The sequence below is a fragment of the Cryptomeria japonica genome, unplaced genomic scaffold, assembly GCF_030272615.1.
Source record: "Cryptomeria japonica unplaced genomic scaffold, Sugi_1.0 HiC_scaffold_293, whole genome shotgun sequence".
In the NCBI taxonomy this organism is placed as follows: Eukaryota; Viridiplantae; Streptophyta; class Pinopsida; order Cupressales; family Cupressaceae; genus Cryptomeria; species Cryptomeria japonica.
Window position 1 is genome coordinate 146,512 of NW_026729115.1, and position 18,732 is coordinate 165,243.

Genomic DNA, 18,732 nt, shown 5'->3' on the forward strand with positions numbered 1-18,732 from the left:
CCCTAAGAATTAGGTAAATCTTTCTAGAAAATAACAACCAAGTGATGTGGTTCAGTAGGAAGGTCGGCCACACACCAAAGAGCATCGAACAAGGCCCAAGATTGTTCCACATGCCAAAAATCATGTCGGTAATGAAGAAAAACCAATGGGTAAGAACAAAAACTATCTCAGAACCCAGAAACACTCAATCAGAAGCCATATCTATCTGGAAAAGAACCCAAATAAACTGAAAATATTGAATCAAGCACATGAAACCATCTAGAAAATAAAAAATAAGATCTGCCACGAAGTACAAGCAACTCTCGGTAGCAACCAGTAAGAACACAAAAAACTGCACAAAGAACTAAATAAGAACAAAATTGAAAGGAAATATTTTTGGTTGATGCCAGATTGCTCATCGACCAAGGATGCTCCTGCATCACTTTAACTTTAGGTTCTAAATCATGTCTCTCTTTTTTCCTTTTATTTCCTTTTAGAGGTCTTCTTCTCAATTTTTATAGTCTTAATAAGGGTTCCAGGCAAACTCAATATTACCAATGGTAGGATAAACACAAATCTTATCCTTGTTTAACCAAATGCCTCAAAAACTCTCTGCAAAACAACATCCTTAAATAGTCTATCCATTCTTTTATCATGTCCTTTCTGAATTTTCTCTTCCCCCATCCTTTCTTCAATTTCTTCCACTATACCAAAACTAAACTTCCTCTTCATAAATGTCATAACGAAGCTCAAAATCCATATTATTTTGGGTTCTACTGCTAGAATATAAAAGTTGTCCCTACTTACTAGAAACGTGACTGCGTCTTTGTATTTCCAAACCACAAATGGAGGAAATCTTTGTACCTTTTGCATTGTGTCATATTTTTTTAACATGCTAGAGAATATGCTATTCTATGCCTTGTTATCTATTTTGAACTCTATAATGTTTTCTTTGATTTGTAATTCAATAGGAGATGAACTTCCCTAAACACAATTATCTTTTTCCTAAAGTTCATTCATAAACATGAAATTTAAAAAAATAATCAAGGAGCCATATTTGAATTCATATTTACTCACCTTGGTCCTTTTAAGATTAACTAGTAGCTACTACCTCATCATCTCACTGAAGTAAAAATTCTCCTCAACAACTACAATTTGATGTTCAATATGAATTTCAATTGTGTTCCTTTAATACATACTTACTCACCTTAGTCCATTTAAGATTATCTAGTATAAACAAGGACATGGATAACCGATGGAGATAGGAAACCACCCGACCATGTGGAACCTGAAGTCCCACCCCCCATGCTAGGAGATAGACATATGGCCCTCAAAAAAGTAGGGAGCCAAAGGAGGGAAACTACCTATACCCATGGGTTAACATACAAGGGAACTCAAGGATACAATTTACACAAGGGCCATTTTAGGAACTTACTAGCAAACTCACAAGGGTAGAACACTATACTTACCTAATGGTTCTATACAAGTGACATAGGTGTAAGACATCAAAATGCATCAAAATATGATTCATAATAGTCCATATATACCCATGAATAGTAACAACATCACATATACAAGTAATCCAATCCAAGTCCATTTTTAGGTACACATTCCATCTTGAATCCATCCAAAAAACAACTCAAAGCATCAAGAGGTCATAAAATACCTCACAAGACATCAATAACATTTATCACATAAATAAAATAGGTCCATATACATTCTTTAAACAACATCATAAACTAAAAATTCAAGTAATCACCTCCTAACCTCATAAAACTCATCACAATTTTATGAAACTGGAGGGAAACAATAATAAAACCATATAGAACCAAATTATACTCGAAAAACCCTCCATAAACAATAATTATAGATGCAAAAGGGAAACGATCTCATTTAATGAGTTTTCCAAACATATCTCCAAAACCAACCGTTAAAAATATCAAAATGGAGGAAGGCAAAAGGAACATCCATAAGCCAATCAAAGCAAAACAATGTCATCATTTAAAAAAAAAATGAATACACAAAAAATGACATGAAAATACCTCAAAAATATTCCATTCCAATATCATTTGAATGAAGGATAAAAAGTTCAAAAAAAACCCGTCTCAAATGAGGAGAAATGAAGGAAAGACACTTGCCCTTCTCAAGGATAGTTGTCTTCCTCTCATCCCTCTCCATCCCTCCCTTTAGCCTATTTAAACCTCCCATTTTCCTTCCTTATTCATCCACTTTTCATTTTCATACCTCCATAATGCATAATTATTCATCCATTTCCATTTTCATAACCTCATATTTCATAAATATTTTCTCATCTTTTACTCATCCACATCCATTTAGCATAGCATTTTGAATCACATATTTCTTAGTTTACACCTTTCATTCACTATCATGGAGCATAGTCGAGTATCTACCATTCAACAAGCACACATCAAATGAAGGGACAATCAAATCAAAGGATAAATCTAGAGCCTTCGTTTTAATTTCTATTAGGTTGTTTAACTAATTTTCCTTCTTAATTGTCCTAGTCTTGAGTGTCCGAATGGATTTTGTGTAGTTAGATTGTTAAATAGCTTTAATTTCATTCACACATTTTTTATTTTAATAATACAAAATATAGATTCTTATCCAATAATTTTTTAAATATATTTATTTAATTTAAAATCTTTCTAAATTTCGTTGTGAGATCATTTATTCCTTTGTTGATAGAAATTCTAGGAATTCATGGCAGTGGAGTGCGGGGTGTGGCATTTACAATCGAAGATCTAGAAAGTTGTGAGATAAAGGTACATCACTACAAAATACGGTTGGATAATATATCTTTATAAGATTGGACATATCAAATAGAAATAAATTAAGTATATTTAAAAAACAAATAATAATTTTCTACTTAAATTGTGTGTAATATGAACCAATAAAAACAAAGAAAAATGGTTTTTATAATTATTTAATTTAAAAAATAGATTCAGACAATAAATTTTTTTGTTAAAAGTTTGTAATTCTATATGATGATTGACTAAATAAGTGGAAACAATTGAATGCAAAACACTTCTTAATAAGTTTGTATTTAAAAAATATTTCATTCGCTGGGTAGTCTATCCCACACTTCCATATAATCTGTAGGCTTAAATATGATACTTAAGATTTTAAGTACTTATCCCTATAATAAACCACGAAAAAACATTATGGCATTAATAAGGGTAAATGCCATTTTTAACATAGGTGCCTTTAATAAAGTCGGACCTAAGGTTGTTCAAATATCATAGTAAAATATATTAAGGAAGTTGCGTACCTTTCAAATTGAATGAGGAATTAAAGGAGGTAAAATGAATGGTCGAAGAATAGGCACTAAGACAAGTTGAGCCCTTTAAAAAAAGCGCTCCTCGACTCTTCTCCTTCTAACTAGATTTTTTTACATTCTTTAACTAATGAAATGATTTTGTTACAGAGTGGGAACATTGATATTAATTATTTTTTAAAGAAATCAATCATTGTATCTAGATGGACAATTATCATACGATATAGAAATTTCTATTATATTAGTGGTAATTTTATTCCACAACATTTAAGAAAATTAAATTTATAATCAAAATTTATTCAAAAGAAATTTATTTTTATGTTTATATAGATCAGTACCACACAATATATAAATTTCTAATATTATTTTTCTAAACTATAGGGTGTACACCATCTACTATAAAAAATAAGGGCAAACATTTATTTATAAATAATATTTAAGATTGTTAAATTAATAGACATAATTGATTACACAATTTTACCAAGAGATTCATTATTATACCTAGATAGATCGTCATTAGATAATGAAGAAAGTTTTAATATGTTGGTGGGCTAAGTGCATAGAAATGGGGTTAATAAAGAACGCAAATGTCCACCTTGTTATTAAAAACAACAAAGTCTATCTTTTAAAAATTAAAATAAAAAATTACTTCAATTCTAAAAAAATCTTAAAATAATTAAATAATAATGACTAAAAAATGTTATTTGTATTCAATGATTTTGAAAAGACAAAGGAAAATTTTTGGTTGCACATTCTTTCTTATAATTTTAAAAATAAAACATACATAAAATGATTATGATGTTGCTATCATGATACAATTTATTGATATACAATTATTCATTCTCTGACTCAAAAATCACACATGAAAATATTATTTGACATTTTGAATAAATTCTTTATACTTATCAATTCATAAAATAATTAAAAATAAAACACTCCTTGAAAAGTTGGGATATTGCTATTAGGATCAATCTATTGATAAAGAAGTCATTGATTGTTTGATTCAAAAATTTCACATGATATCAAATTTGCCACCTTCAATAAAAATCCTTATATTTATCAATACATGAAAGAATTATGATGTTGTTATCTATTATGATCCAGTTTATTGACCTAGAAATTTGTTAATCTAAAACAAGAGATGCAAAGCATCAAGTTATTGCAATTGGCGCGGTGAGTTTAGACTAGATAAAATTAGAGATAAAGATAAATAGGAAGAAGTAAAGAAATATATAATCACCATTACAATAAATACTATCAAAATATTGAATTGTTTTTAAGATAATATATAATTGCTTTATTTTTAAATTTTGATTTAAATTTAATAATTTTTTTGGGAAAAACAACTATATGTATTTTTGTAAACTATTTATACAATAAACTTCACACAATATAATGCATTAAACAATGAATATTACATGATTAATTCTAAAGGCTCCCTTATGTTCAATCATAGAACCATTTTTAAAGCCTAAAGCAAAAACAGAAACATGATAATTACCTATTAATAAAGGCTTTTATTTTTTACCTTCAATTTGACAACCTTTAGATATCAAAATGTTAATATTTAATAAAAGCATAACTTCAAAATAAGTAAAGAACAAAAAAAAATTAAACTATAACTTTTAGATAAATTTATAAATAAATTTTTTTAAATTATATAATTAATCAAACATATTTAAAATTAAAAAAAATTAAAAATAAATCTGTTATTGCATAATTAGAATTTATCAACAAGCATCTTAAAAAGTAAAATGAAGAAAATAAAAGAATTTAAAATTAAATAATATTATATTTTAATCACACATATTTATATATATATATATATATATATATATATATATATATATATATATATATATATATATATATTAAGCATTCTAAAATTCGTTTTAAAAAAATTGATTAACTTAATAACCTACTTTCCCTTTAGATTTATAATTGGCAGTATGTGTGTTTAATAAATTTAATACTTGCTCTTACATTTAAAAGTAGTTGATCATAATGATTTGTTATGTATAAGCCATGGAATCCGAAGTGTCAGTTGTATCTTAATATAGGACGCATATATTCTGGTTCCAAAATACCAGTATGGATTGACTAACACGCGTGTTACTCGCACGCTTTACATCCTCGATTTTGTAATTAACAACTGCAATTGACTAATCTGTCCCAAACACGTTGTACGAAAGGTCCGTTTTGGAGCCAGAATAGACGCAGCCCTTAATATATATGTACGATGAAATCCACTAATACCAATACAGTATTAAATCTCTAGTGCAAACAACCATTGGGTTTGATTTTTTTTGTACGAATGGTTATTGTATTTAAATTGAATCAAATACATAAAGTTGTAAAAAAATAAATTTATAATTGATTTAGTACATTGGTCATATCAATATCATTAATGAAGAGATAAATATGTTATTTTATGGAAAAAAAAATAAAAATTCTACCTACTATTTTTTGTCTGAGCCAATAGAAATAAAAAAAATGATATTTTAAAAATGATATTTTTTGTCTGAGCCAATAGAAATAAAATAAATCTTTCTTTGAAATTATTGGCATGCAATACACAAAAGTAGTCTTAGGTTGAAATTAATGGCATACCAGCCAAATGGAATGTCCAGGGTTGGTGACCGACTCAAGGAGTCTTACGTTAAAAGTAGTTGCATGGTATCTAATTAAAAAATTCAAGTGTCCGTGATCATTTATAATTTGAGTTAATTGAAATTACGATTAAGAGAAGTGAAACTATTTAAGAGGAATCAGATCGATTTCAATTTCAAGTCTATACGAGGGGTTAGATCAACTAGTGAGTATGGAGATTCTCTTCTGTCTCATTTCATGCCTGCTGCTTTTCACAAATCATAATGACCTCCACTGTTCAGCGGTGGCAACGCAGAAATTGGGTGAGTGCATTCTTTCAGTATTTCATTTCAAATTTCAATGTTTTATATGAAGGATGCGTATAAAAATTACAATGCTTTTTAAGTTTGGTATGTAATATAGTAATGTGAGTTGTTTTGTGTTTGGCGTTTGCAGAATACCCATATCCTTTTATGACATTTGACGCTGAAAAGGCAGCTGCAAGAACATATGATTACATTGTGATTGGAGGAGGCACAGCAGGGTGTCCTCTCGCTGCAACTCTGTCACAGCACTATTCTGTTCTTTTAGTGGAAAGAGGAGATTCCCCTTATGGAAATCCTGACACTGCAGACAATAAAGGCGTATTCAAGGCTTCGGAGGATCCCAACGAGTTGCCTTATGTCATGCAAGGATTTGTCTCAGAGGAGGGAGTGCGGTCGGTAAGGGGAAGAGTCCTGGGAGGTGGATCAGCCATTAACGCTGGTTTCTACAGCAGGGCAAGTTCAGAATTCATTCGAGAGATGGAGTGGGATGAGAAACTTGTGAATGAGTCGTACGAATGGGTGGAGAAGTTGATGGCCTTCAAACCAGACAAGCTTTTCCGTTGGAATTCTGCTGTGAAGGATGCACTTTTGGAATCTGGAGTGCTTCCTTACAATGGGTATACTCTGGATCATTTGGAGGGAACCAAGTTCAGTGCTTCGACCTTTGACAACGAGGGAAGGAGACACACAGCTGCAGATCTTCTGCAATATGCAAATCCAGATAACATTGTGGTTCTTCTGAATGCTACAGCCACCAGAGTCCTCTTTGACTCGTCGTCAGGTACGCTTGCACTTTCACTTTCGTGCTTTCCTTTTTTCAGTATTGGCGTGAGCCCCTCTTTCCCTAAATATTAATCAAATCAGTTTAATGGTTTTAGATATACCTATATTTTGAAAAGAATAATAATTTTATATTGTTAAAAATGTATTAATTAGAATAATAATTCTCTTCACATATAGTTTTAACAATATAATTATATTGTTTGTATTTTTCTTATTTTTTCATTTTTTTTATTTATTCAACTTTACCATTTTCTAAAATTAAATTAAATCTATGCTATTATGACAATATTTTAAGTTACATTAGAATATTAATATTGTCTATAAAACAATGTTGCAGGAATACGGAAGGCTAATGGTGTTGAGTTGATGACTAGCATTGATAATCTCTTATATCAAGTATTTATCAACTATTTGTCAAAATGGAGTGAAGTAATTTTATCAGCGGGAAGTATAGGTAGCCCTCAACTTCTTTTATTAAGTGGAATTGGCCCATTAGAACAACTTGATGAATTGAACATTACTGTATTGTTAGATCTAAACTCAGTAGGGAAAATGATTCAAGATCCCCCATGTACAAGAATCATTTTGAAATCTGCTAAGGCACTTGAATTTGAAACACCACAAGTAGTGGGTATAATAGACAATTCCCATGTCTACATTTGGGGTGGTAGCTATTTTCAGCAAAAAAACTCTATAGATGATCAATATATAGGAGCTATCTTCAGCAAGGTGGCATTTCCCTTATCAAGGGGTGAGCTTCGACTTAGTAGCAAAAATGCCAAAGATAATCCATTTGTAAGATATAATTACTTTTCTCATCCATTTGATGTACAAGAATGTATTCTTGCTATGAAGGTATTGTCAAATATTACCATGACAACTTCTATCCAAGAATTTGCATTTAATACTGGAATTCAATTCATAGGGTCCAAATTGCCGCAAAATATACTGGATAATGATGCCTTGGAAATTTTTTGCAAAGATACCGTAGGAACACTTTGGCATTACCATGGAGGGTGTGAAGTTAATCATGTGATTGACAAAACATTTCAAGTGAAAGGTGTTGATGGTCTAAGGGTTGTGGATAATTCCATTTTCAAGGATACCCCTGGGACAAATCCACAAGCCACTATCATGATGCTTGGAAGGTATTGTTTGTCCTTTTATATTATATTATATAAAAATAATTTAAATTATAATATTATTAACATTTTTTTAATTGCATATGTGTAGGTATGCAAGAATTCGTATCCTTCAAGAGCAGATGAACATTTGTCAATATTAGACCATTTTCAAATATTTTTATAATAAGATGTCACAAACTTATGTTGTTTATTCGCTATTGACATCAAATAGAATGATTTAATTTCTAATAATTTACTTTTCATATAATGTTTATATTCAATTGTGGTTTAATATATATTAATTTACAAAATTACAAAGCAAAGAAAAAATGAGGGAAAACTTTGATGATAATATTTATGCAAAGATATAGATATAATTACTTCAAAGAAATAGGATTTAAAAAAATACTATTTTCTTCTCTAAATTTTTTTGAAATGAATTATTAGACTACTATATTTTATTAAAAATGATAGAATAAAACATTCACATTTACTATAAGTTGTTGAACACTATCGGATGTTGAGAGGGGGGAGATCAACTTACACTTAAAACTTGATCAGATTTAGCATTCATTATTTCTACCATATCCATGAATGTAAATAATTGAAATCACAAAGACAAACATATATAACACCAAGACTTTTACTTGAAAAACACAAAGAGGAAAAAACCATGGTGAGAATCATACTCACAATATATCTTTGAGATTAATTACAATGTTTTCGCTAACTACGAAGTAGCTCATTGCCCCTGAGAGGACTTGCACAACTAAAGATCAAATTTTCAGGGTAAGATAGTAAGCTCATTCAAATACAATGAGATCAAAAGATTCAACTAGAAGAGTACTGCATTAAAATGCGGATTATAGTTTAATACTCATCTGAAACAACCTTTACCACTACTATGCAGCACATCAAGAATGTATTTCTGAACCCTTCTCTACATTAGGAATGCAACATATTCCTCCATGCCACTTCTCAAGACTACCCAAATATGAATGTAGGTAAGAACATCTTCAACATTCGATCACCTAGTCTTCTAAGAGCATGACATATAATAAGGATGTACATCCAAAAATACTATTATATAAATCAAATAATCATCTAAGGTATATCCACCATGTACTAGACTAAAGAGTATGACATATTGTTCAATGAAATAGTCACACATAGTTGAAACACTATACCAGTATATACACTCATAAATCAAAGTTGTAGGAGCATCATTATATACTACTTTAAATGTTTATATATGCTTATCAACATTATAGATATAGCCGCACAACATCTGTATAACCATATATCACTACACCATGTAGAAAATATCATTCAAACCACAAGTTTGACATCAATGATGACATGAAATCCATATTTAGCACAATATCCCCCTTTGACATTGATAGAAAACCTTGAGCCAACATTTATCTCTCCTCTTTTGACATCAAGGACAAAGGGCACATGAAAAATATATAACGTTGTGTTGTCTATATAACTCACCCTATTTATAGGATGTCTTCAACAGTAGAATACCTAAAATAAAATTTCACCCATACTATTACATAAATACACAATCAAAAAAATATATTACCGAAAGTTCATCTAAACATCTTGCATGGTAGGGATTATCATATCTTTATGAATAACCTTCAATTGTGCCCAAGCAAAGCTACAATCAACTCCCACATTATCAAAACTGTGAGCTAGCTCTCCATCTTCAAAATGAGTTGTTGTGCAACTTTACAACTTCCAAACTTAGATACTAATAGAGTCTTTCAAAATTTTTACCATTCCTATGACATGCATATCAACAATATTCCTTAATCTGAAAAAAGTATTTATTTACCTTCTCTTATTGATCTACCAATTGATTTACATTTGTATACTAATTTTCTACTTTTCTAGCATTTTCATTTTCATATTTTTTAAGATCAATAGACTTAAATATCTCTAGAATACGAGCCTCAAGAGTTTTTATATCCTTTTGAATTTTACTTGTGGATTCAAGCTGGGCGTGAAAAAACTTGTATACTTGTCTCACACTATCTACGCTCTACTCAAATGCTGCAATATCGTCCTTTAGATGGTTGTGTGTCTTTGCACACACTTATTCACTCCGTCTTCTATCAACCTCTTCTCTAAGTCACTTGAGGTAGTTGCTTCAAGAATGAAATCGTATCATTACAAAACCTCTAATAGAGTTCACAATTTCTCTTCACCAATTAAGGATTCATCTAATTTAGAATAAAAAACATTCTCTTAGAGAAACTTCAACATATCCTCAATTAGTTCAATTAAATACTTGTTTATAGCTATATGATGAAAGACATCACCAAAGTGAAACATTTAGAGAGATGATAATTTGTTAAATATAATTTTCCTTCTGTTACTAGTACTTATTATGCCTCTAGTGTATCTATCAATTGAAATTTCATCTAGAATTAAAGAAACATGGGAATATTGGAAGCTTCACCTATAGACACTCTTCTTATTGTCTTTTCTTTCTCCTTCAAGATCATTTCTTCTTTCTTCTTTTCTATTGCATGGTCTATTCTTCTGTCTATCTTCTCATTTTCATCTATTTGTTAATGCTTCTCCCTTTTTTTTTATACATCTTTCTTTTTCTTCGTTTCTTCCTTAGGAAATTTCATTGCACTTTGACCAAATTCTTATCAAAATTCACTTGAATATCTAGAATAGTTTCCAGACCACCTACATCAATCTTGTGTTCCTCTATTCCCTTCTTAGGGACAAACATACTGCCACTTGTTTCTCCACTACAAATTCTTGTGTTTTTATCCTCCTTTGGAGAAGACAAAATCTTCACCACTTCTTCTACATCCTCAACTACTATATCATTTGGTTGTTTCACTATTATCTTTAGGTCTTCAATATATCCACCCATAATTTGATTTACCATTTTTTTATTTTTGAACCTTGCACTAAGAATTTATGGAATTTTACTTCTTGCTTCTAGAATAAGTAGGAGCAAAAATTATCAATAGCACTTGCCCTTATGTTATTCTCCTTTTTTACTACATTCTTTCTCTTTTCTATGAAGATTTATATCAAACTTTTGGGTAGTATCTCTTTAATATCACTAATTTTTGTAAAAATAATCAAGTACCTAATCACAACCTTTTCTATTGTTTCTTTATTCACTAGATGAGACTCATCATACATATTTACTATAAACCACAATTATTTATGCATTCATATTCCACTTAGAAGGCTATCCAAATCAAGTGGGTAATAATTTGGACCACCTTTGGGTTTTTCTTCCCTCTTAGTCAGCTTTTGTACTTTCATTTTTATTTCTTTATTCATTCCTATAGGAGTCTCTCCTAGAGAAACCATAGATCTTTTCTTGTTAGCCAAAGGAATTGCATGCTCTTCTTCTTCTTCAATCACCATTTGCTTTGTCTTTATTCTAATCATAATTTTATCTTTCTATGCATCATATTTTGAGATTCACTCAAATTCTTTATGGTGCAATCATAACTGGTAAAAGCACTCAATAGAGTCAACCGACTTATGTAGCAATAGAGCCACAATAATCCAGCCAAGACTCTAAGAATCAAGTGAATCACAACATGTGAATCTCAATCCTTATTCTAGGTTCTACTTTCTCTGCCCCCTACAAATGATACATAACATCATATTTATAGCCACCGGAACACATCCGGGTTGGCCTCATACGATTACATTCACCAATACAGGAAAATGAAACATGTAAGTAGGTCAGCCCTAAGTATTAGGTAAATCTCTCTGGAAAATAACAACCAAGTGATGTGGTTCAGCAAGAAGGTCAGCCACATGCCAAAGAACATCGGACAAGACCCAAGATGGATCCACATGCTAACAATCACCTCACTAATGAAGGAAAGCCAACTGATAAGCACAAGAACTGTCTCAGAACCCATAAATAGTCAATCAATATCTGACTAGAAAAGAACCCAAATGAACTCAAAATATATAATCAACAACATGAAACCATATGGAAACCAAAAATAAGATCCACCACGAAGAACAAGCAACTACTGGTACCAACTTGTAAGAACATAGAAAATAGCACAAATAACTTGTGATGTTGGGAAAATGATGAATAATGGAGATCTAGAGGAAAGCTTTTCTTCCATCTAAGGAGAGGCAAAATTTTCACTTCAGATTTCTCTTTAAACACATTTTCTGGATTACATTGGAAGAGGTAGGAAAATACACAAGATTCAACCTCTATAGAAAGAGATACATTTCTGAGTGATGGTAAGGGAATCCACTCTTCTGACATTGAGATTTGAATTCATTGAATTGTGTACTAATGATCAAGTGTAAAAGTGACAAAGATCTGATTATAACTCAAGATAGAAGAATATAATGAGGTTGTGCACCTGGATCTGGCAATAATCTGTCGAAACAAACTCGCCCTATGAATTTGGGAAAAAGCTGCTTGGACCGTGGCGGGAATGTACATGGTCCTCTGAAAAATCTGCAAAACGGAAAGAGTTTTTTTGCTTCTACAAATGGAGCCCGAATATGAAAGTACAACTATGCACCTGCCACCTACACATAGAAAAGAGAGGGAAAGTTGTTGGGATTGAGGGGTTGCCTTCAAGTCAAACCCCAATTTTTGAATTAACCAAATGATGAAAGAAAGTACTTGCAAGTAAATATAAATGAAAGACTGTAATCTAAATCAACTCAAGGTAGGTTGTAGATAGAATGTAGGTAGTTTTTCTTGTGTGGAATATAATATTAGAATGAATCTCCTCTTCAATGGTTGAATCCTTGACTTGAATGCAACACCTAGCCTTGAATGGAGAGTTGAGAATGCTCAATGCTGGAAAGGAATGGTTGAATGCTCTTGAATGCTTGAATGCACGATCTCATGTATCTATGTTATGCTTCTTGATCTTATGTCAAATGGGAGGGGAGATGCAACTTAAATGCTTGTCAATTAGGGCTAATTGACCAGTTTTTCTTTGTAGACAGACATTAGGGGAGTCTTCCCGTTCAATGTGAAACCTCCAAATCAAATTTAAAAAGGGTCCTTCCCCAAAATGGAGTAGGGGATAGGGGTGTAACACCCCTATCGTAACCTTTTATGCAAGAGAGGATATAGTCTAGTCAGTGTGGAGGGGAAGCAAGATGTTGTTTTCAGGCATCAAGAAATTCTCCAGTTTGTGATCAAGCTTAGGGATTTGAATCACATGCATGAGGACCCTGTTATGGTTGACATTTGCTAGGGTCATAATTTCCTGACACTACATAACTAAATACGAATAAAACTAAAAGGAAATATTTTTGGTTGGTGCAAGATTGCTCATCGACCGATGATGCTCCTCCATCAGACAACCCATGTGAAAAAAGATGTTCCACGAGATGCAACTCATGACCATATAAAAATATTTGGAATGAACATCCGATGCTAATTTATGATCCAAATATGTTTTTTATCTGTGAACCTCTTCTCTAACTCTTTCAGTGCCTCAACCAGCTTCTCTAACCTCTGATTCCATTTGTTTATGTTTCTTTTCTTCAGATCTCCACGTTGGGTTAGCTTTTGCAACTCTGATTTGGTTCTACCATAATACTTTATCTAGTTTGTCATCGTCAACTCTCTGTCACCCGGGTCCATCTGTCTATTGGGTTCAACTGTCAAATGCTTCTGTAAACTTATGTCACCCTCTGATATAATTAATGCAACTAGATCTACCAGATCTTTCTTTAAAATCTTCAACATGACCTCTGCAACCAGTTCTTTCAAACCTTTCGGTATACCCTCTCCTACCAGTTTCTCAGTACTGCAACTTTTCTCAGGACTAAGATTATTCACCTCCATCTCTTTCTCCTTAAAAGAAATCAATGTGAACTTATGGCCATCAATTTCAAGAGTAACTAGGATTCTTCTACATTCATGAATAGCTCCTATATCGTAATGCTAAGGCTTTCCCAACAAGACATGACAGACACTCATAGATACAATATCACATTAAAATTCATCTCTAAAAGTCCTAATGTTTAAACTCACCAAACACTTCTCCTTTATCTCTATCTCTTGATCATCTTCTAGCCAACTCACCTCATAAGGACAAGGATGCTTAAGCCTCTTCAATCTAAGCTTCACAACCATCTTCTAAGATACTAAATTATCAGTACTCCCACTATATACAATGACCTTGCAACACTTACCACCTAATTCGCATACAGTCCGGAAAAGACTCTTCCTCTGAGTAGATTCGATATCCTTTCTTCTGAACATAATAGATTCTCCTTGCTCTGGTGCAAAGTCAGATCCAGTACCACCTGGTTCCTCACTTGCCACAAAACTTATTGACATTCCTTGCTTACATTTTTAGAATCTATGTCCAGTTTCTCCACACTTGAAACATTTGCCAGGAAATTATCTACAGGTACTACTGATACCTTTCCTTGGTGTCTTTTGTTCTAGTTCTTTACTCCACTTAGGTTTTAACTCCTCTTCTTTAATTGGTGTCTTGATACTATGAGTCATCTTGAACTTCTCCTTTTCCTTATTCGGTTGTCTTCTTCTCACCTTCTCCTTAGCCTTCAAAGAATACTGGTTAGCTTCTTCAACTATGGAAACCTTCCACATACTCATCTCATATTGAATGTTCAAAGCAAGTCCATTCATGTACCTCACCACCTTTTGTCTAGCCCTCTCTCTATGTCCAAATATGATCACAACCTTGTATAATTCCTAAGTGTATTGCTTCACAATCATGTTTCTCTGTTTCAAGTTCTGCAACTTCTTGAACAATTCCAATTCATAGTCTCCCGATCTCAATCTTGCAACCATCTGTCTCCCCTAGGTGATCTTTAAATCAAGATTCTCCACACTCTCTTTCTACAATTGTTTCCACCACAAGGTAGCATGCCCATTCAAATTGGTATGTTCCAATTGGACTCTTTGTGGGTCCTTCACATCCTCAAACTCAAAGTATTCCTCCAACTCTCTGATCAAATTGATCAGATCCTCCGGGGTCAGTGTTGTGAAAATTTTGGAAACCTCAACTTTATGAACTTTACTTTCTTGTTCCAATGCTCTTAGGAATCTTTCCTCTCTTTCATCTTCCGATCCTTCAGCTTCCTCAAGCTCTTGAGCAACTTCCTCATATTCATCCTCAAAATCAGGGTTTCTCTACAAACCATCCAAAGCATTTGAGATCTTATTCGTTACTTCAATCTTGAAGTCTTCCATAATTTTCTCTACACTTTGGGAGCTCATCCTCCTCGTCGGCATCTCTTCTTCCATCCACTCTGGTGAACTACCTCAACTCAGCAATCTAACTATCAGTTTCAATTGCCTCCCCTCGATGATCTATTGAACACACACACAACCTGCCTCCAATCGGCAATCTATCCACCTCAATGAATCTGTCAATGTTTATAAACAATTCTTCCACTAGTCAGTCCATAACCAGCTCTGATACCACTTGATGTAGCCATAACTATTAAAAATCATCAAAAGAGTCAACCGACCTATGCAACAATAGAGACACAATGAAAGCAGCAAGAAAATATAATAATTTCACATAAATAGATCATTTAAAGCATTAGATCTTCTGGAAATCATTTGTGTATCATTATATTGTCATCAAAGAACATTTTGTAATTAATTGGTTACATGCAGACTTCAAGCCAGATACAATCCAACCAGGACTCTAAAAATCAACCAGATCACAACATGCAAGTATCAATCATTATTCTAAGTTCTACTTTCTCTTCCCCCTACAAATGATACATAACATCATATTTATACTCACAAGAACATAAAACATTCACCAATACAGGAAAATGAAACATGTAATTAGGTCGGCCCTAAGAATTAGGTAAATCTTTCAGGAAAATAACAACCAAGTGATGTGGTTCAGCAGGAAGGTTGGCCACATGCCAAAGAACATCAAACAAGGCCCAAGATCGAGCCACATGCCAAAAATCACATCGGTAATGAAGGAAAACCAACCGGTAACCACAAGAACTATATGAGAAACCATAAACACTCCATCGAAAGTGAATTCTGACTGGAAAAGAACCCAAATAAACTAAAAAATATTGAATCAAGCACATGAAACCATCTAGAAAATGAAAAATAAGATCTGCCACAAAGAACAAGCAACTCTCGGTACCAACTAGTAAGAACACAAAAAACTGTAGAAAGAACTAAATTAGAACAAAATTGAAAGGAAATATTTTTGGTTGATGCAAGATTGCTCATCGGCCAGGGATGCTCCTACGTCACTTTAACTTAGGTTCTTGATCATCTCTCTCTTGTAGCCTTTTGTTTCTTTTTAGAGGTCTTCTCAATTGTCATAGTCTTAATAGGGGTTCCAGGCAAACCCAATATTACCAATGGTAGGATAGACACAAATCTTATCCTTCTTTAACCAAATGCCTCGAAAACTAGAAAAAACCCTCAAAAGAGTCAAGCGGCTTATGCAACAAGAGAGACACAATGAAAGCAGCAAGAAAACATTACAATTTCACATAAATAGATTATATAAAGCCTTAGAGTTTCTGGCAATCATCCAGTTATCATCATATTATCATCAAAGAACATTCAGTAATTAACCAGTTACATGTAGGATTGAAGCTAGATACAATCCAACCGGGACTCTAAGAATCAACTAGATCACAACATGTGAATCTCAATCCTTATTCTAAGTTTTAATTACTCTGCCCCCAACAAATGATACATAACATCATATTTATACTCGTCAAAACATGAAACATTCACCAATATAGGAAAATGAAACATGTAATTAGGTCAGCCCTAAGAATTAGGTAAATCTTTCTGGAAAATAACAACCAAGTGATGTGGTTCAGCAGGAAGGTTGACCACATGCCAAAGAACATCGAACAAGGCCCAAGATCAATCCACATGCCAAAAATCATGTCGATAAGGAAGGAAAACCAACTGGTAAGCACAAGAACTATCTCAAGACCCAGAAACACTCAAGTGGAAGTGATATCTGACTGGAAAAGAACCCAAATAAACTAAAAATATTGAATCAAGCACATGAAACCATCTACAAACTAAAAAATAAGATCTTCCATGAAGAACAAGCGACTCATGGTACCAACCAGTAAGACCACAAAAAACTGCACAAAGAACTAAATAAGAACAAAATTGAAAGGAAATATTTTTGGTTGATGCAAGATTGCTCATCGAACGGGGATGCTCCTTCATCACTTTAACTTTACGTTCTAGATCATCTCTCTCTTGTAGCCTTTTGTTTCTTTTTAGAGGTCTTCTTCTCAATTGGCATAGTCTTAATAGGGGTTCTAGGAAAACTCAATATTACCAATGGTAGGATAGACACAAATCTTATCCTTCTTTAATCAAATTCCTCAAAAAATCTCTGCAAAAAAACATCCTTAAATAGTTTATCCATTCTTTTATCATGTCCTTTCTCAATTTTCTCTTCTCCTAACCTTTCTTCAATTTCTTCCACTAAAACAAAACTAAACTTCTTCTTCATAAACTTCATAAGGAAGCTCAAAATCCATATTATTTTAGGTTCTACTATGAGAATATTAAAGTTGTCCCTACTTACTAGAAATGTGAATGCATCTTTGTATTTCCAAACCACAAATGAAGGAAATCTCTGTACCTTTTGCATTCTATCATTTTTGTTTTAACCTGCTAGAGAATATTCTATTGTATGCCTTGTTATCTATTTTGAACCCTCTAATGTTTTCTTTGATTTGTACTTCAGTAGGAGATGAACTTCCCTAAACACAATTATGTTTTTCTTGAAGTTCATTCATAAACATGAAAGCTCAAAAAGTAATCTAGGAGCCATATTTGAATTCATATTTACTCACCTTGGTCCTTTTAAGATTATCTAGTAGCTACTACCTCCTCATCTCACTCAAGTACAAATTTTCTTCAACAACCACCATTTGATGTTCAATATGAATTGCAATTATGTTCCTTGAATACATTCTTACTCACCTTGGTCCTTTTAAGATTATCCAGTATGAACAGGAACATGGATACCCGATGGAGATAGGCAACCACCTGACCATGTGGAACCAGAAGTCCCACCCCCCATACTATGAGATAGACATAAGGCCCTCAAAAAAATAAGGAGCCAAAGGAGGGAAACTACCTATACCCAAGGGTTAACATACAAGGGAACTCAAGGATACAATTTAGACAAGGGCCATTTTAGGGACTTACAAGCAAACTCACAATGGTAGAACATTGTACTTAACTAAATGTTCTATACAAGTGACTTAGGTGTACAACATCAAAATGCATCAAAATATGATTCATAATAGTCCATATATACGCATGAATAATAACAACATCACATATACAAGTAATCCAATCCAAGTCCATTTTTAGGTACACATTCCATCTTGAATCCATCCAAAAAACATCTGAAAGCATCAAGAGGTCATAAAAGACCTCACAAGACATCAGTAACCTTTATTACATAAAGAAAATAGATCCATATACATTCTTTAAACAACATCATAAACTAAAAATTCAAGTCTCATAAACAAATTATTTTATTTCCGAGTGCTCAAATCACCCCCTAAGCTCATGAAACACATCACAATTTTATGAAACTGAAGGGAAACAATAATAGAACCATATAGGACCAAATTA

General features: G+C 32.6%; 1 protein-coding gene across 1 annotated transcript; it reads left to right on the forward strand.

The window, feature by feature from the left end:
* The first annotated feature begins 6,050 nt into the window (after positions 1-6,050).
* LOC131039870 ((R)-mandelonitrile lyase-like) lies at positions 6,051-8,307 on the forward strand. The gene is made up of 4 exons (XM_057972723.2): positions 6,051-6,186; positions 6,320-6,970; positions 7,310-8,120; positions 8,206-8,307. Exons 1-4 carry the CDS (start codon positions 6,096-6,098, stop codon positions 8,255-8,257), a joined length of 1,605 nt encoding a protein of 534 aa, XP_057828706.2. The 5' UTR covers positions 6,051-6,095; the 3' UTR covers positions 8,258-8,307.
* Positions 8,308-18,732: the final 10,425 nt, after the last annotated feature.